The following is an 18545-nucleotide window of genomic DNA, read 5'->3' as shown; positions in this document are numbered from 1 at the left end:
GTATGAATCCTACTTGTGGTGTGCAATTGGAACATTTTGACCAGCAGTGTCTGTTGGGGTATACGTGCGCCAGCCATGTCCTTGTGCCGGTCTCCTCAAGGGCATATGATACAGAGTGACCAAACCAATTTAGTTTCCTTCTTTGACAGGATAATTGGCCTAATAGATAGGGAGGAGCAATAAATGCAATATATCTTGACTTTAATAAGGCTTTTGACACAGTCTCAAGTGACATTCTCATAACCAAACTAGAGAAATATGGTCTCAGTGAAATTACTATAAGGTGGATGCACAACTGGTTGACAGGCTATATTCACAGAGAAGTTATCAATGGTTTGCTGTCAAACTGGGAGGACATATCAAGTGGAGTCCTTCAGGGGTCTGTCCTGGGTCTACTACTAGTCAATATATTCATTAATGACTTGGATAATGGAGTAGAAAGTACATTTATGAAATTTGCAGATGATCTGGGAGGGATTGCCAGCACTTTATGTGACAGGATTAGAATTCAAAATGACCTTGAACAATTTAAGAACTGATCTGAATCAAGATGTAAATCAATAAAGTGCAAAGTAGTGCACTTTAGGAAGGAAATGCCAAATGCACAAATACAAAATGGGGAATAACTGACTAGGCAGCAGTACATCAGAATAGGACATGGGGGTTATAGTGGATCACAAATTGAATATGAGTCAACAAGATCAAGAGATCTCGGAGTCATTGTGAATAGTTCTTGGAAAACATCGACTCAATGTTCAGCAGCAGTCAAAAAGGCTAACAGAATATTGGGAATCACTAAGAACGGGATAGATAAGACAGAATTTCATATTGCCTCTATATAAATCCATGGCACACCCACATCTTGAATACTGTGTGCAGATGTGGTCGCCCCATCTCAAAAAAAAAGATATATTGGAATTGGAAAAGGTTCAGAAACGGGCAACAAAAATGATTAGGGGCATTGAACAGCTTCCATATGAGGAGAGATTAATAAGACTGGGACTTTTCAGCTTGGAAAAGAGACGACTAAGAGGGGATATGATAGAGGTCTATAAAATCACAACTGGTTTGTAGAAAGTAAATAAGGAAGTGTTATTTACTCCTTCTCATAGCACAAGAACTAGGAGTCACCAAATTAAATTAATAGGCAGCACTTTTAAAACAAACAAAAGGAAGTATTTCTTCACACAGTCACCCTGTGGAACTCTTTGCCAGAGGATGTGGTGAAGGCCAAGCCTATAACAGGGTTCAGAAAGGAACTAGAGAATTATATGGAGGATAGGTCCATCAATGGCTATTAGCCATGATTGGCAGGGATGGTGTCTTTTGCCTCTGTTTGCCAGAAGCTGGGAATTGGCAACAGGGGATGGATCACTTGTTGATTACCTGTTCTGTTCATTCCCTCTGAAGCACCTGGAATGGCCACTGTCAGAAGACAAGATACTGGTCTGAATGGATCTTTGGTCTGACTTAGTATGGCTGTTCTTATTTTTTTATGTGTGATGCTGTTGCAAATAGAGAAAAATATCAAGTAGTGGGGAAGAAAGGGCTGTTAATAGGAGTGTCATACGTAAGACACAAAATAAAATTATTCTGATCTACTCTGAACAAGTGAGACCTTAGCTGGAGTATTGTGATAAAACTGGAGAGAGAGCAGAGGAGAGCAACAAAAAATAGTAAGAGGTTTAGAAAAGATTAAAAGGAATTGAGCATGTTTAGTCTAGGGAAGACTGAAAGGGGCATAACAGTCTTCAAATATGTAAAGGTTTGTTATGAGAGGACAGTGATCAATTGTTCTCCGTGTCCACTGAGGATAGGATAAGAAGAAATTGGCTTAGTTTGCAGAAAGGGATATTTAGGTTAAACATTAGAAAATATTTCTAACTATAAGGATAGTTAAGCACTGGAACAGGCTATGTAAGGAGGTTGTGGATTCCCCATCATTAAAACTTTATGAGAACAGGTTAGACAAAATCTGGCAGGAATGGTCTAGTATACATAATCCTGCCTCAGATAGGGACTACATGATTTTCGGAGGTCTCTTCTAGCCCTACATTTCTGTGATTTCTGTGATCTCAAGAAACAACTCTGTCTTGAAACCTGAAACTTGTTTCTAATACTACAACAAAACTTCTCCCCTCACATTGAAATGTGGCCTGTATGTGCGTGATGGAGGTTAGAGGAAATGAGGAGGTTTTATTACATTTTGTTGTAGAGAAAATAGCTTCTATAATCACTGTAACCAGAACATGTGCATAATGTAGTCCCTGGTTTATAGAAATACCTGACAATGAAAGGAATAAACTAGATTTTTTGTATGCAGTTCTGTCATAGCTGTGTTGATCCCAGGATACGAGAGACATAAGATGGCTGAGGTAATATATTTTAGTGGACTAAAGTGGACCCAGAAGCTGGTCCAATAAAATATATTAACTTGCCCACTTTCTGTCTCTACTAGATCGTATGTCACAGATATTCCTGCTCCCTCTTACCCTCTCTCCCCTATTAAAATTAAATTTGTATTCCAGGTGGATAAAGAGTTTGGGTTGGTTTATGAGTACTCACAGTTGTCACTTCTGTTTTTGAAGTCAAATCCTGTTATGAACTATATACATTTTGTGATACATCATTTTATCATGTTTACCATCAGTACCACATATATTGTATTGCAATATATGCTTTATTAATATTCATACAAAATGTATTATGTATAAAATGTTATGGAAATCTTCAAATAGTCCAGCTCTAAAATGACCTACAGTGAAAAGAATAGCAGGCTGTTGGACACTGTTTAAGTTGTTACAAAATGTGTTTAATGGAAAGTCTTGTGAGACAGACAACTAAGCAACCACATATGATTGTTACATCTTTATAATCCTATTTGGCCTCACCCAAAGCACATGTAAGTAAATGAAAAGCCTCCCACTGATTTGGATTCAGCCTTCATAGAACAGATCTCTAGCTCACTAGAAGTACAAATGAAAACAGCAATGCATCCACAACTACCCTGTTGGATAGTGTTAGTAGTAGAAGATATCACTGTCTTCTGTATTTGCATATTTTCTTTATCCATTTAAACAATTTTTAAAATCAGCTTCAAAATTATCTTGTGCATTTCCTTTCCAGGAGACAAGTGCACATCCTCTGAATACAGCAAAGTGAAAAATATGTTGTTGGATCTACAAAACCAGAGATACATTGCACAAGCAAAAGAAAAAAACGCTGAAGATAAAATGATTTTAAAGAAATTGCTGGTGGATCAAATGTTTAAATATTTCGATTCTGACAACAATGGACTTGTGGACAGTAATGAACTCTCTCAGGTAACATTTGGATTTTGCTTTCATCAGCACAATACCTCTTAACTTTGCTTGCGGTTAAGTTTGTAAAATCTCTAGTGTGGTGTAGATATGTGGTATGTGGTGCCTTTGATGCAACCCTTTTCCTTCATTTGATTTTTACATGTAGGCTTAGTAGACGTGAGACTTCACTCAAGGATTTAAGACTGCTTGAAAAGGATTATTATTATCCTGAGGCATTAAGACAATGTTAAGATCTAAATAAATCAGGAAATTAAAAAAAATCTGTAAAAATGTTGACCATGCTGAACTGCACTACTTAACATTGTATCCCAATATAATCTTCATACCACCCCATTCTGTATATAATATGTCATGGGGTGTATGTACCCCATGTCAGCCCAGCCACCCAAGGGTTAACACAGGCACTCCTGGCCACCGCTTGTTGGCAGCCTCATAACAGCTAAGAGAAAAAAGAGCTGGGAAGCAGAGGGGCACGGAGGCTACCAGAAAAGTGAACTGGCTGGAAAAGGGAACTCCTGTCAGCAAGCTGCTGAAAAGCTACTTGGGTACAACATCCTAGAAAGAGATGACCAGACCAACACACTGAAGAGTCTGTGGAAACCCAGGGGAAGGTAGGAAGGAGCTTAGGCCACAGCCAGAGTAAACAAACCCTGATCCAGCTTGAGGGCCCTGAGCTGGAAACCAGTGGAGTGGATAGGCCTTGGTTTCCCTACCATGCCCCCAACGGACTTAAGAGCACAGAGGGCTTACAGATTCCTGGGGACCAGGAATAGACTAACAGCCCCAGTAGGCTGCGTAAGCTCAGGTACAATGCCTGGTCTGCCACTGTACTGACACAACAACTTACATGCCACATTTTACAGGGGAAAGCAGAAGTGCTTAAAAATACATTCTTGGTACTGTTAGGTATCTCTTCACCTGTAAAGCCAGGTAGCCTAGTTAGTTAATGCAATTCTACAGACAAATTTAAAAAAAAACTTTCTAAAATACCTAAAATATATTTTCTATATGTTATATCATAATGTTAGGTCCAATATTTAATTATCTAAGAGGGCTAGATGCATATGTCTTGTACTATTAGGAAGAGGGATTCATAGCTTTTGTATGCCAGCAAACTCCAATTTTTAAATCTATCATGAAATATACGTCCTTGAACCTGTCACTGGTCCAAACATTGCCGATCTCAGTCAACTAAGTAATTTGGTGGAAAAAAGAAAACCTGTCTCTAGCATCTACTTTATTTAAAGAAGAAAAAAACAAACAAACAAACAAACAAAAATGATTGGAGGTATTCTCAAGGCAAGTTAGATATAGTCTTAGCAGAGATGTGTTAATAAGCCAAATGAAAGTCAGTTGGTTAAAGGAGAAGATAAAAGTAATATGCAGTTAATCATATGAATAGCACAACTGTGTGTGTGTGTGTGTGTGTGTGTGTGTGTAAAGCGGAGTGTCAGTGTTGGAAATTGTTTACAAATGGGTTGGAAAAGTGAATAACAGTGGGACATAATGCCCAAGTTTTAAGCTGAGGATTTATTGTTAATAAAGGTAACTTTTTAAACTCTAGTCATCATTTTTACTATCAACTCAAGGTCTTGTCTCTTCTTTCCCTATCTAACATACATACTTCCTATTAATGGAAGTTGCATATCAATAGAGAGGAGACCTCTAATCATTTCAAGTTGTATTACAATCTTCAAAAAAACAAAGTAATCCTTTTCCCACCAGCAACTTCAGAGCTGTTGTGGCTTTTTGGGTGGATTTGGACCATCTCATATATATATATATATATATATATATATATATATATATATATATAGCTATAGATAGATATATAGTGAGCTAAATCCCCCCCCCCCCCAAGTCATATCTCTGAAACTGTATGTGTGTGTTTGACTGGAATAAAAGTTTATACATTCCAGATACCTAGAATAAATATATTATTGACCCTTGAAGCAGAAGGTGATATGATATAGTATACTTGACTTGCGCTAAAGGGAGACTGCATTTCAAATCCTTCTTTATTTCACAACTGCAAAACAGCTTCATAGGTTCACACTATTTCACACTAGTCCTCATTTGTTTACACTACAAATCCACTAGATGATTTTGAATGACTGGCAGTCTTTGAGTGAGAAGATGCAGATTAAAATAGTAGTGTTGAAAATGTTGAATGTCAGGATCAAGAAGCATTTACAGAACTCGATGGGTAAACTTCCTCATTCCTGAGTCAAAGTATTTTTGAATTGGCGTCTGCTCCCCCATCTCCCCAATTCTTGCATAAACTCTACATTTTCTCAAATAATAATAAAATAAAATAAATAAAAAAGCACTGCTTAGAACCAATGGAAAATAATGCATGCTGAGAAAATTAATATACTGCATTTTGGCTTGAGAATCTTGTTAAAAATATATATAAGTACTCAGGACACTGTGTATTCCACATTTTGGTTACCATGAATTTGTCACAGAATCTGCCATCTTTTAACCTTGATGTGCGAAAAGAGAATCTTTATAATGTGAACAGAGTGTAAATTAATGGAGGATTGTTTTCCTAAGTGTGCAAACAGATTCAGACAGTAGCTGTAAGATCTTCCATGAAGATTTAAATATTAACTGTACAACAGTTAGTTAATGGAAACCTCCATTATACATAATCCCAGCAATGGTGGATAACAGTGGAGGACAATACAGCAAAGTTGCTGAGGCAACTAGTTGCTGACAACAGTTGTTGAGGTAATGACTGAGGTATTAAAGATCTAGAAATTATCACCTCTAATCTTGTTCATCAGTGGGGAAGAAGAGAGCAGAGGCATATCTTTCCTACTGCCAAAAATCTCATCAGTTTCCTGGGTGCAAATAATAAACACTGTCCTTCCTGGGTGCAAAAACTGCAAGACCCTCCCACCTTCCAAATTCATGACTTTGTTGCAATTATTGTAATATTTGGGGGTTTTATTTAAGCCCCCACTTCTGAAATAATCAAAATATATGATAATCTCAACATCCATTTAAAAAACAAAGTTTCCAGTCCTCATGCTTGGAAAAAAAGCTTGAAAATATGACTAGAGTTCACCCAGTAGGCTCAAAAACCAGAAGACAAATAAAAAAACCCATATGAATTATTTTTAAGACAATCTCATGATTTAGGGGTGAGGCGCTTAATTCCTAATTTTTGAACCCTTGGGGACTGGCAATACTGCAATTTCTACAATGCAGTTACCAATCACCAATATAAAAATCTACTGCCTTTTAAAAAATATGAAATATTGGAGAAGTGTGAGCATGTTAATTTAATATAACCCACTCAAGGAATACTGGAGTGATTTTGTACTTTATTAGTTACACATTTCAGTGCATCCTATTTCCACAGATCTTCCAATTTGCAGCACTGAAGTATTGTAGCAACCGGAAAGCCTTGCTGCATTATCTAAGCCCCTTTTATCTCAGAGTATGTAAAGTGCTATATATAGTAATTCCTTACTAGTGAACAACTCAGATGAATCAGTTGGAGACTTCATGGAAATAAGGACAGCAGGATTTGGTTCCTGATTGCAATGTTTCGGTTTACCAATCATGAAATTTCTTCCCACAATATGGCTTTTGCCGTGGTAAAGCTGTCTCCTTTTATGAATTGTTAAAACTGATATTTCCAAGAGTGAGATCTTTCCCAAAAGTTAATTTATATAATGTATCATTACAGTATCCAAAGTTGGCCAAACATTAATCATTTTCCCTTTCATTTGAACAGCCATAATCCTGTTGTGATTTGTTATTAGGGTGACCAGATGTCCCGATTTTATAGGGACAGTCCCGATTTTGGGGTCTTTTTCTTATATAGGCTCCTATTACCCCCACCCCCTGTCCTGATTTTTCACATTTGCTGTCTGGTCACCCTATTTGTTATTAACAAATGATTATGTGATTTACTATAATTTAATACAGCATTATAGCTCAAGAATATATTTACCTCAGTTGTCCAGTGTAAATATATGACAAATTGTGGAGTCTTTACTCATGTTAGTGAACACTTACTTATGTAACTATTTTAATGGTCACTAATGGGACTACTCATGTGGGCAAGTGCTAACCCAGAATGGGTAAAGTTTGCACAATCTAGACCATACTGATTTAAATTTCATCTTTTTCCCTCTCTCAAAAATAACAGTAATTCAAAATATCTAAACAATTTGTAACAATAGGAAAATTCAGTCATGGTTGAAGGGATTTGGTACCTTGCAGGATCAGACTTCAAGTTAACCAGAGTAAAAGAAGATAATACATTGACCCTCTTGTGGTTAGCTATGAATCAGGTTAACATTCTGTTACAGGTATTTTGGTAAAAATCATGGACAGGTTGCGGGCAATAAACAAAAATTCATGGAAGCCCACTACCTGGCCCTGACTTTTACTAAAAATACCGTGGTGGAAGAGAAGACTAACAGTCGGAGCATTGCCAGCTGCTGACCTCCAGCAGCTTCTCCAGTCCCACTGCTGTTCCTGCTGCAGGGGATAATCGAATCTCAGCTGCTGCTCTGGCAGCCTGAGGACCACTGCTCCTGCCAGCTGTTCCAGCACTGACACTGCTCTTGCTACACGGGATGACCACTGCTGCTCCAGCCCCGCGGGGGGCGGACCCAACCCCAGCACTGCTTGGCAGCGCTGGGGCTGACAGCTGCTTCAAACCTGCTGTTGCAGAAGAAGTCACGGAGGTTCCGGAGAGTCACGGAATCTGTGACCTCCATGATAGAATCGTATCCTTAACTATAAATTGCATCTGGCAAACTCACTTTCTAGCTATCTGTTCTCTCACACATAAAACAAACTATTATTTAATGCCCATTTATAAACTCTGCTTGTTTTCTTGTTGCAGATTTCTTTGTTACTTAAGTTACTTTATACTGGTGTGGTGGGGGGAGGGAGTGAGAGCGAGAACAAGGATCCAAAGTATTATGTGGAGACATGGGAATAAAATTGTGCTTTTCTGGTGAAGAATGGAGTAGTTCCCATATGGTGGGATTGACCTTTTATAAACAGTAAACCACATCTTTTATTTGCCATAAGTATTCACTGAAAGGCATTTGGGCTTTTAATATGCTTCATCAAACTCAACTAGACATATTGAAGTGCATTTTTTGCAGTACTATAACAAAAAGATGAAACAATTTTACACTTGATTAAGTCCCCAGAAGCTATGTTTTGTTTTGCTACTGTATTTACTCGTTATGCTTGTGGGCCATCTAGAAGAATGTATACTGATGAAAAAGGGGGAAATTCTCCTAAAATGACTTGATCCAAAAGCAGGTTAATCATGTCAGATAGAGTAATGATGAAGAATGAGATTTGCTTCACACTTTTATTCATGACATACTGTTTAGAGTATCAGATGTCAAGATAGATATTGTTTTCTTTTTTTTTTTGTATTTACTGGTTTAAAATAGGACAAATGAAAACATTTAGTGGGATATTTTTTAAAACTCATAATTATTCTTCCATATTTTGATATTGTCGCAGTTTGAATACATTCCAGTTATGGTGGCGGAAGACTTGTTATATATTGGTAAATTGACTTATGAAGTTGACTGCTGTTTCCAAGGGTGAGGCATTGAAGCTATAGAAAAAAAATTAAACTCAGATGAGGAATATACCTTTTTAATGTATTACCAAAAATCTTACACTGCAAGCACAAGTGGAGGCATAGTGTCTGACATCTCATGAAGCACAGCAGCGTAAACAAAACTCCTATTTATACTTGGAATGTTTATACTAGATATAGGACAAGCACAATTTAAATATATGTCAGAGGGCTAGCTGCACCTTTGATCTCTCTGAGTGCATCCCCCTCAGGTATTAGACCTCTTGCCTTCATCTATTCTGGATGGAATCTCATGATTTTCCCTACTCTTTAGACCAGGTCCAGGGTACACCCTGTGTACCAACTGTGATTGCTCAGTGGGCGTGGCATCCTGCAAGTCTTCCCTTCAGGAGCTGTGACCAGCAGTGAATACAGTGATGCAAAACAGCCTATTCTAAAGGAAGTATGGTTTAAGCTCAACAGTAAGGAACAAAGAGAAAAGGAGCTTAACACAATAAAAAGTCTACCCGCATATCTATTTTATCTAATGCTTAGGTAGGCCTAGCTTATCCTAGATATCCCAGCCATTGTGGACTGGGGGTCTGCTCCCCAGCAGTCTTTCTCTCTCCCTCTTCCTCTTTCCCCACCCCTGGTTCTTCAGGGGCTGTCTCTTTTTATCTACTGAAAGTTCTCTCTCCCATTTTCCTTCCTCAAATTTTTACTCTCTCACACATTCTATGTTTTAGAATCTCATGGCATAGTCTTTAATTCATGCAGTGCCTGCATGGATAGTAAATTAACTTCATATTTTATTCACAGATGAAATGAAAGGTAATATCCGTGAACAACATAGTTATTGCACATTAATTAATTAAAAAAAACCCTCCTAACTTTAGTTTAGTATTTTAATTTTATTATAGTATTAGCACTCATTTTTTCCAAAAGATACAAGCAGGGTAGTAGGCATTTTGATCAAATTTTCCAAGTAATAGTTTAATCTTCAAAATCCTTGTTACTAGATTTTGATCCAGTCACGGTCAGTTCTTATATTCACCAATACAATGTTACTGATCTATTTCTTTAGAGCTGATGAGGTCTATCCTTTTATATATAACCCACTACTTGGAGTTGAATTACAGCAGCATCTGCTACCTCAGAGATGAAAGGTTCCTAAACTGTATTATTCCTCGATTGTGTCAAAGCTCTGAGATCTAAAAAGAATGGCATTTTATTTTTTTCCTTATATGGTAATACCATTCTTTCTTCTTACTGCCTTCAATACCTTGTATCCCTATTTACACAGCCAGGGCTACTATCTTTAGTCACACCATTGCCCTCCACATCCAAACAACTTTCTGAAAGAATGCTGTAGCATCATTCAATGTATAGCTCCTCACTTTCATTTTGAAGATGATCATCATTGAGATGAAATCTGGTATTGCCACACTCCCTCTCGCTTGTTATTGCCTCTAGTCTTTACGTTTTTGCCCTTACCTGTTTCTTCCATCATGTTGAGTTTCCTTTCCAAACTTTGGTGCACTTTCACACCTGTGGCACAAGTAGGGACATGCTATGGCTCTTTAGCTACTGCTGTACCTACTTCACTTTTTATTGGGCCTTATTATTTCCTAAATGTTGTACAAAAATATAAAAATGCATATGCCTTCCCCAAAGTTCTTCTAATCAAAGATAAAAGGGAAAAAAGAGCAGAAAATGAAAAATGATTTAGGAAAAAGATGGGTGGGATGGAAAGACATCTATAGTGGTCAGGGTGATAGGCTCACATCTTGCCATGATTGCTTGTTTTTAGTAGAAAAACTTCTCCATTGTTTTATCTGCCATAGGGAACACATTCAGTTACCTTTGACGAAACCAAATTAGTTGTTTCCACTATTCAAATCACGTGATTGAAAATATATATTATAAACATACTATACATTAAAAATGTTTTAAGCTTCTGGTAATGAGAGATGGAGGTCCTCTCTCTGATTTTGATTTAGGAAAACATCCCTATTGAGGAAAATACTTAAGCCCCATTGACTTCAGTTGCTCCTGTGCTTTCTTATATAACAATGGACTTAAGTATATGCTTTCCTAACTCAAGCTTTTATCTACACGGCACAGGCAGGGGCAGTATAAACTTCTGCATAACTCATGCCTCATTTTCAAGGCCAGTCCTATCATTTAGCACATACACAACATTTTATTATATCCTTCCTAATTATACATTAGTGATGCCGTAACGTGCATGCTTTGCTTTAGAGAACAGATAAAAGATGAAGTTGCTGCCCTGAAGAGTTTACTGTCTACTTTTAGACAAGACAGCAATTCAGGCTAATAAACAATAGATGTAAGGGGAAAGAGGTTATAATAAGATGATCATGATTATTCATCTTTTTTGTTTTGTAAATATTCACATTTTATTAATTCCATAATGTATGAGGCCACCACCTCCTGTTCTCCTGCAGGAAGATGTGGAACAGGGTGTGACCCGTTGTGCCCGGGGAAGTCCTCACTGGAATGCCAAGGTCAGGGCAGGCTATAAAAGGGAGAGCAGATACTCCCAAGATTGGTGGGTAACACTGAAGTTAAACTCCCCAACCAGTCACAAACTGTTTCTGATCCCCCACACTGGTTATCAAGAAGATCAAGAAGCAAAAAAAAAAAAAAAAAGAACTCACACAGCCCCCTTTATTTCATTCCAGTTCTCTGGCTCCCGATCAACACCTAGGTCCAGTACAGTGAGAAGTTATTTAAAAAACTCTGCTCACATATACAAAATGTTCTTCTGACCCTTAAAAGTCAGTCAAATTACCAGGTCAGTATAGGTTTGGATCTTATCCAAAATACTACACTGCCAGCCAATCCTTTAGTATCTAAAACTAAAGGTTTATTATAAAGAAAAGAGAGAGAACAAGAAGAGAGATGTTAGATGGTAAAACAGTCTCATACAAACAAAGATTCAAAGCCCATGAGGTTCGTAGCCGTATTGGTGAGTTTGCTGGTTTGAAAATCCCTCTGGAATCTAGGAAGAGCTGGTGCCAAATTGTCTGGGGATGTCACCCAGAAGCATAGCCCAAGTTTGACATACATATACATACATACATATCTATAACTCATAATACAAACAGTGATACAAACTTATAAACAAGAGTATCATATCTGGCAAATCATAACATTTTTGCAGATATCTTACATGGTATATCTGGCATAACTCATTGAAATTTTACAATATTCATATTCATAATATTCTAAAGTGTCCCCCGGATTCCATACAGCATCACAGGGATATTTATCTCCTCTGGCATCAAAGAGAAGGCCAATGAGCTGCAGTTTGGCTGGTTCACGTAGTCTGTAGAAACCTGGGGCCCAAAAGAGCTATTTGTTTGTGCTTGTGTCTAAGTCAAGTCTTGGCCAATGTTTTTCTTGAGGGGTTATTCTGTGGGAAAGCTGGAAGTTTTTTCTGTATACTAATTAAATTCTTGATTTTTTTTAAGTCTTTTACTGCCAGTTGTGGTGGTGGTATTTTGCATTGCATATACCCTTCTTTTGCAGTTAAACAAGCTAGCAAAGAACTCACTGGGTAGTTAACCCTTGTTTGTGCCCTTTAGGTAAAAGCCTGATTTATGAAAGTATTTAAGCATATGCTTATGTCTGTTCCTATACAGGAAAGCACATGAGCACTTGAAGTCATCTGGGCTGATGAAGGAAACTATGTCATTGCTAGTCTAAACCCTCCAGATGTAGTAGCATTTAACTGTGGATATCCTGTCTCCAATATAGCCAAGAACAAAAGTGAAATGGGTGATAATATAAACCGACAATGAAAATGAATGTCAGTTTCAGTATGATCTCTCCTCCTGTTTCCCTAGGATTTAAATCAATTGGCTAAATTCCTGAGATTTTCTGAAGTAAAACAGTGTAGGATGTTCTTGTGAGTTGAGTTGTGTTGTAAAGCACAATAAAATCACTCATTCTTATTGTGACTTATGTTTCAAATGGTGTCAGTCCTCACTCCAGAAAAGTGCCAGTGACAAATCGTATGGCTTCTAAATGTATTTCTACTACATGTAAAAGCCAGAAAAGTTTCTGGAGTTTCACCCAGTTCACTCAGTGCCTCTTTCTCTCGCACTCTCTCTTTCCTGTTGGAACTATATTCATATGGGCAGAAAGGAAGGGTGATTATGTCCATAATGTAGCTGGAAGGTGTAATTCCCAGTGCAGATAGAAACACTCGGGCTAGCCTGATCTGAGGTACACAAAGGTTTCATGAATTGAAATTCAAAGCAGGAGGCAGGGCCAGTTCTAGGTTTTTTGCCGCCCCAAGCCACAAAAAACAAAACAAAAAAATCCACCTCCGGGAGCGCAACCGCCAAAGCAAAAAAAAAAAAAAGGTGTCTGGAATGCCGCCCCAAGCACGTGCTTAGTTTGCTGGTGCCTAGAGCTGGCCCTGGCAGGAGAATGAATGTGGGTCTTCTACATCCCAGATGAGTGCCATGACCACCAGGCTAGAGAGTCAGTCTGGGTATGGCTGTGCTGCAGCTGGGAGATGTGATTCCCAGCATGAATAGATAGACTTGCACTAGCTCAGCTTGAGCTAGTGCTCTGAAGTTAGCAGTGTGGACATTGTGGTATGGGTGGTGGCTTGGAGATAGCAGCCTGATCTCAGTTCCAGTAGCCCAGGTGCGCTTGGAGTTGGGCAGCTATCCCAAGCTGCTACCCATGCAGCAGCATCCATGCGGCTATTTTTTGAGTACTAGCTCAAGCAGAGCTAGAGAGAGTCTATATACCAATGCCGGGACTCACCTTTCCCAGCTGCAGTGCAGACATTCCCAGACTGACTCTCTAGCCCGGTGGTCAGGGCACTCACCTGGGATGTGGGAGATCCAGGTTCATATTCCTGCTCTAAATTTACCTTCATGAACTCTTTGTGAGGGGAAGAGGTAGCATTATCTCCAACTTCCTGCTTGGGAACTGAGGCACAGAGAAAATAAAGTCAAAAATATCCACCAATTTTAGATGCTTAATTTGAGATGTTTAAGACCTGATTTTTTTTTCAAAGTATTTGGCACTATATAGCCTTTTATATGTTCAAACCACGGCTCCCATTGACTTCAACTGCAGCAGTGAATGCTCATCTGCAAATCAGACCCCAGTATCTCAAGTTGGGCACCCAGAAAATGAGGAACACCTAACTAGTGACCATCTGTGGAAAGTTTGGTTTTCACTTGACTAGCATCACATTGGAACTCTGGCAGAGGCAGGGATAGGAGACAGTTGTTCAGGGTAATATTCAACTTCCTTAACCATGAGACCATCCTTTCTCTTCCTGCAACCCCATGCCTCATTCAGGAAACACCTTCCAGCATCTGCAACAAATGAGACAGAGCGTCCTACAGACAACACCTTAATTTACTATATAATCCTAATTTAGGACTGGTCTACACTAGGAATTTACTTCGGTATAACCATGTCTCTCAGTATTATAAAAAAATCCACATCCCTGAGAGCCGTAACAATACCAACCTAATCTAGGGTGACCAAATAGCAAGTGTGAAAAATCAGGACACTTTTTCCGGGAGTGGGGGCTATAATTGCGTATATAAAACAAAGCCCCTAATTTTGGGACATCTGGTCACCCTAAACTAACCCCCAGTGTAGACAGCACTAGGTTGACAGAAGATTTCTTCTGTCAACCTAGCTACTGTCTCTTAGGGATGTGGGTTACCTGTGCTGATGGGAAAAACCCTTCCATAGCTTTAAGTAGCATCTACACTGAAGCACTACAGCAGCACAGCTGCAGTGGTGTAACTACACCGCTGTAGCATTGTAATGTAGACATGCCGTCATTCCCAGAGCACCACCCATTCTGTGCACTGAACGAAGCTGGGATCTTGTGGAACATAAGTATGACATTTGTTTTCAAACTTTTGTATAGGTGACCCCTTTTACACAGCAAGCTTCTGAGTGTGACCCCTCTCCCCCTTATAAATTAAAATCACATGTTGTTATATTTAACACTATTATAAATGCTGCGGGTGAAGCGAGGTTTGGGGATGGAGGCTGACAGATTGTGACCCCTTGAGGGGTCACAACCCCCATTTTGAGAACCCCTGATATGTGATCATGTAATTAAAGAATGTTAAAATGCATAGGCACTAGGGGCCTGAATTTAGGTTGCGTGGGCAATTGTAATCCTGGTATTTCCTAATTTTTTGAATGCTTAACTTTGCAAGCTTAATAATGCTCTTTAAAGGTGTTTATGTGTGGTTTCCTAGGTTTTTTTAAAAAGCCAACATAAAGAATAGAAATTGTATCCTATGACAGCATATTGATGCCCATGTGGCTCATCAGCAGGGTTTGGGACTTTTAGACTCATTGTACAGACCTCTGTCATTTGAGTGACTAATAGTAGTAGGTTGTTAACCTATATGAGTTAGTCCTAAAAGGAGGTGGGATACTTTGCCAGCGGGTTTCACAGATATTTGCTGACAGCAGATTGCACCCATTTCCCCCCAAGCTTATGACGCCTTCTTCTCTGTCCCTTTGGACCTGCCCAGTCTTGTCAATTTGTTACCTATTGCTCCTTATGCTAGTTCCATTCTTCTCCCGTTACCAGTGCCAGTCTCCACTCCTGACATTTTTCATCTCAGTCTCCTTACCCACCCTCCATCTCCTGATTCCTTGTCCCTCCTCCTGCACCAGCATGGCTCTTTCTTTCTTTCCCCACCTCCACTCCCTGTTGCACTGATTTACGGTACCAGTATCCTCGCCCAACTCTCAGTTTGCCCCGGCCCTTCACCCAATCTCAGTCTCACTCTCACTCACTGACTCCCAGTCCTTCTCTTCCATTTCACACTATCTTCTAGTCCCATTCCCCCTTCTTTCCAACTCCTAGTTCCAGTTTCATTCTCTTTGCTTCCCCACCTTCTCCCTCCCACACTCCAGTTCTGGTCTCCCACTCCCCGGGTCCTCATTCCAATAGATTCTCCTCTTCTCCCCACCTCCAGCTCTTGTCCCTGTTTCATTTGAGTCAAGTGGAGCCCAGCAATAATTAGGAGCATAGGAGAGACACAGTTCAGATGCCTGGCCCAGAGTAGCTATTATGTGGAAAGTGTGGTTTTGCCCTTGTAGCCCTGGCCTGAACAGTGCAGGTTCTGTTGCTCTGAGGGATTCTGTGTACACAAAGTTCTGTTTTCATGAGCCAACTGTGAATTTTAACATCCACAAGCATCTCAAATTTAGAAGTTAATTAGCTGAAACTTGTAAAACTTCTATAACAGTGAGATTTCCAAATGCTATAAGCACAGTAACTAACTTGGAACATAAGGTATGTATATTTAATTGTCTTTGGCTGCATTTCTGCCTTTTATCAGCCAGCTAAGGAGATGATTGGGTGCGTAAGGACCACTTTCATTGCATAGATTCCATACAGCATCTTTCTCTGCATTCTGGTGGCATTAATCATAATAAACAAGCTAGATAAATAATGCATAATAGAACTAATTTTCTTCAGGTAACATCTTATTTAATAACTAAACTATTTGCATGGTAGTTTTTAAGGTTTTTGTGCTTGTGCATCTATAAATTATCATTTATAAATTATTAACAAGGTCATTATACGTGTTTAAAGAATTTTGTACAGTTCTATAGGAGAGCCATCCCATTTGTTAGGGAAAAATAAGTTTGCACTTCCTATCTTTAGGCTTATTGGTCCTTTTGTTTTATGGTGTTTGCATGTTCGGAAATTTTTTCATTTGCTCTAAGGAGAGCTGTGAATTCAGTTGTCAGCATTGCTCCTTTCTGCTTTTGTTGTCCCTTGGGTAGAGCAACTGGAATATCCCAATTGCTAGGGTGACCAGATGTCCCGATTTTATAGGGACAGTCCCGATTTTTTGGTGTTTTTCTTATATAGGCTCCTATTACCCCCTACCCCCTGTCCCGATTTTTCACATTTGCTGTCTGGTCACCCTACCAATTGCATATTTGTGAAACAGTCTGGATTCTCTGCATTTGGTTATGGGAAAACATAGTATTCAAAGGTAATAGTGTAAACTGTAATATCCCTTCAGATGAAGATTTATTATTTGTTTATATTTATTTAGGAGGAGAAAAGTGTATGTTTTATATTGAATTGAGCTGTATTCATTGCAGAAGTTTGATCTTCTTGCAGCATTACAACAGTTGGCTGTGTTTTCTTTGATTCTTATGGATGCATAATTAAGTTTTCTGTTTAAGCTGTGATGTAAAACACGGGTCTTGAGCATTTGTTATGAAAGATCTCATGGCACTTTCAAGATATTAGGTGCATCTATGGGATTTGCAGACTAGCATCTGTCAATTTTTGGTGTAATCTACATTTGTCCTTGCAAAGTCTAGAGACTGAATATAAATGATGCACAAATTAGAAGAACATTCCTTCATCAGAGGTTCATTAGTGTTAAAATCTAATAACCACTAATTATAATCCACTTACAAAGTGGATGCCCCCCCTTGTGGAGACACAGATATATTTTCAGGTCTTTCCTAATAACAGGTTCTTAGGAAATATAATAGGCTTGTCAGATGTGTATAAGAAGTTGATGTAATTGCTGGTGTAATAAGAATTGGAACCTAACAAAAATAAAAATGTTCTGATTTGGGGTGGGGAGAAAGGGAGGGTCATAGGATGGAGAGACTTGCTACTGATCAATGTTGTTATAAGGAAGACAATGTCCTTGTTCATACATCTCTTTTCTTTTTGTCAATGTCATTGTAAAGAATTTCAATACAGTGAAATCTTGCTTGCAAAGCAGAATATCTATACAGTGTTATTACATACTGTGTCATATTATATATTCCTCATATTTCACAAACTTTTCTGTAAACTCATTGGCACTGACTTAAAGGTATTAACTTTCTAAACTGTAATAAATTATTATAAAGCAAGTGGAAATCCCCAACTTTACACAGTTTCAGTTCATTGCCCAAGCAGCCTTAAAATGATCTATTAAATGATTATTAGAAACAATTAATTATATTGCGAAACTCTAAGAGCTCAAATGTAATTTCATGGTCATAATTTTCTTGTCAGGTAATAAAACGGGATGAGGTTGGCAAGGATCTGTCTGACTGCTCTCTGTTCGATCTGCTGAAATATGATGATTATAACAGTGACAAGCACCTAGTTCTGGAAGAATTCTACAGAGCATTTGGTAAGTACAAGATTTTTTCTATTCTTTTCACGGTTTTCTCTTTCTGTCTCACTCTTTTTAAAAATCAAATGTTCTAATTTGAAGTGTCATGATGCAGTGGTTCAACAGTGAGCACAACTTGATCATTATGATGTAGGGGAACATCCTGAAACAGAAATCAATAGGAGATGCATTTGTGTCCAGTTTTCTCAAGACAATGATTCTGATAAAGGGGCATTTGTAGAAGTTTTGTTTTTCTGCCAACAAACGAATGTACGGATGCACTAATGAAAAGTTACTGTTTTCGAGATCAGGTTGTAATCTGTAAAATTGGTCAAGCCACATCCCTTTTCTGTATTCGGATTGCCACAAGCTTAATAGATACAAGTATTCATTTCATGCTGATCTGCCCCTGTTGTGCTTGTTCAACAAAATTTGTTGAAGGGCACTCTGTAGAGGATTCATAAAACCAGGTGA

The 18545-nt window shown here is 38.6% G+C and overlaps 1 protein-coding gene across 6 annotated transcripts in view; it reads left to right on the top strand.

Annotated features, from left to right (window-relative positions):
* The window catches only part of FSTL5 (follistatin like 5), a 639703-nt gene that overhangs the window by 371733 nt on the left and 249425 nt on the right, over window positions 1-18545 (top strand). For all 6 annotated transcript variants that reach the window (XM_065596497.1, XM_065596498.1, XM_005299299.5 and 3 more), the window contains 2 exons: window positions 3127-3323; window positions 17969-18089. In XM_065596497.1, the coding sequence (XP_065452569.1) occupies window positions 3127-3323; window positions 17969-18089 (318 nt within the window). The remainder of the gene's footprint in view (window positions 1-3126; window positions 3324-17968; window positions 18090-18545) is intronic.

The sequence above is a fragment of the Chrysemys picta genome, chromosome 5 (assembly GCF_011386835.1).
Source record: "Chrysemys picta bellii isolate R12L10 chromosome 5, ASM1138683v2, whole genome shotgun sequence".
Lineage (NCBI taxonomy): Eukaryota > Metazoa > Chordata > Testudines > Emydidae > Chrysemys > Chrysemys picta.
This window is presented reverse-complemented; position numbering and strand designations above follow the sequence as displayed.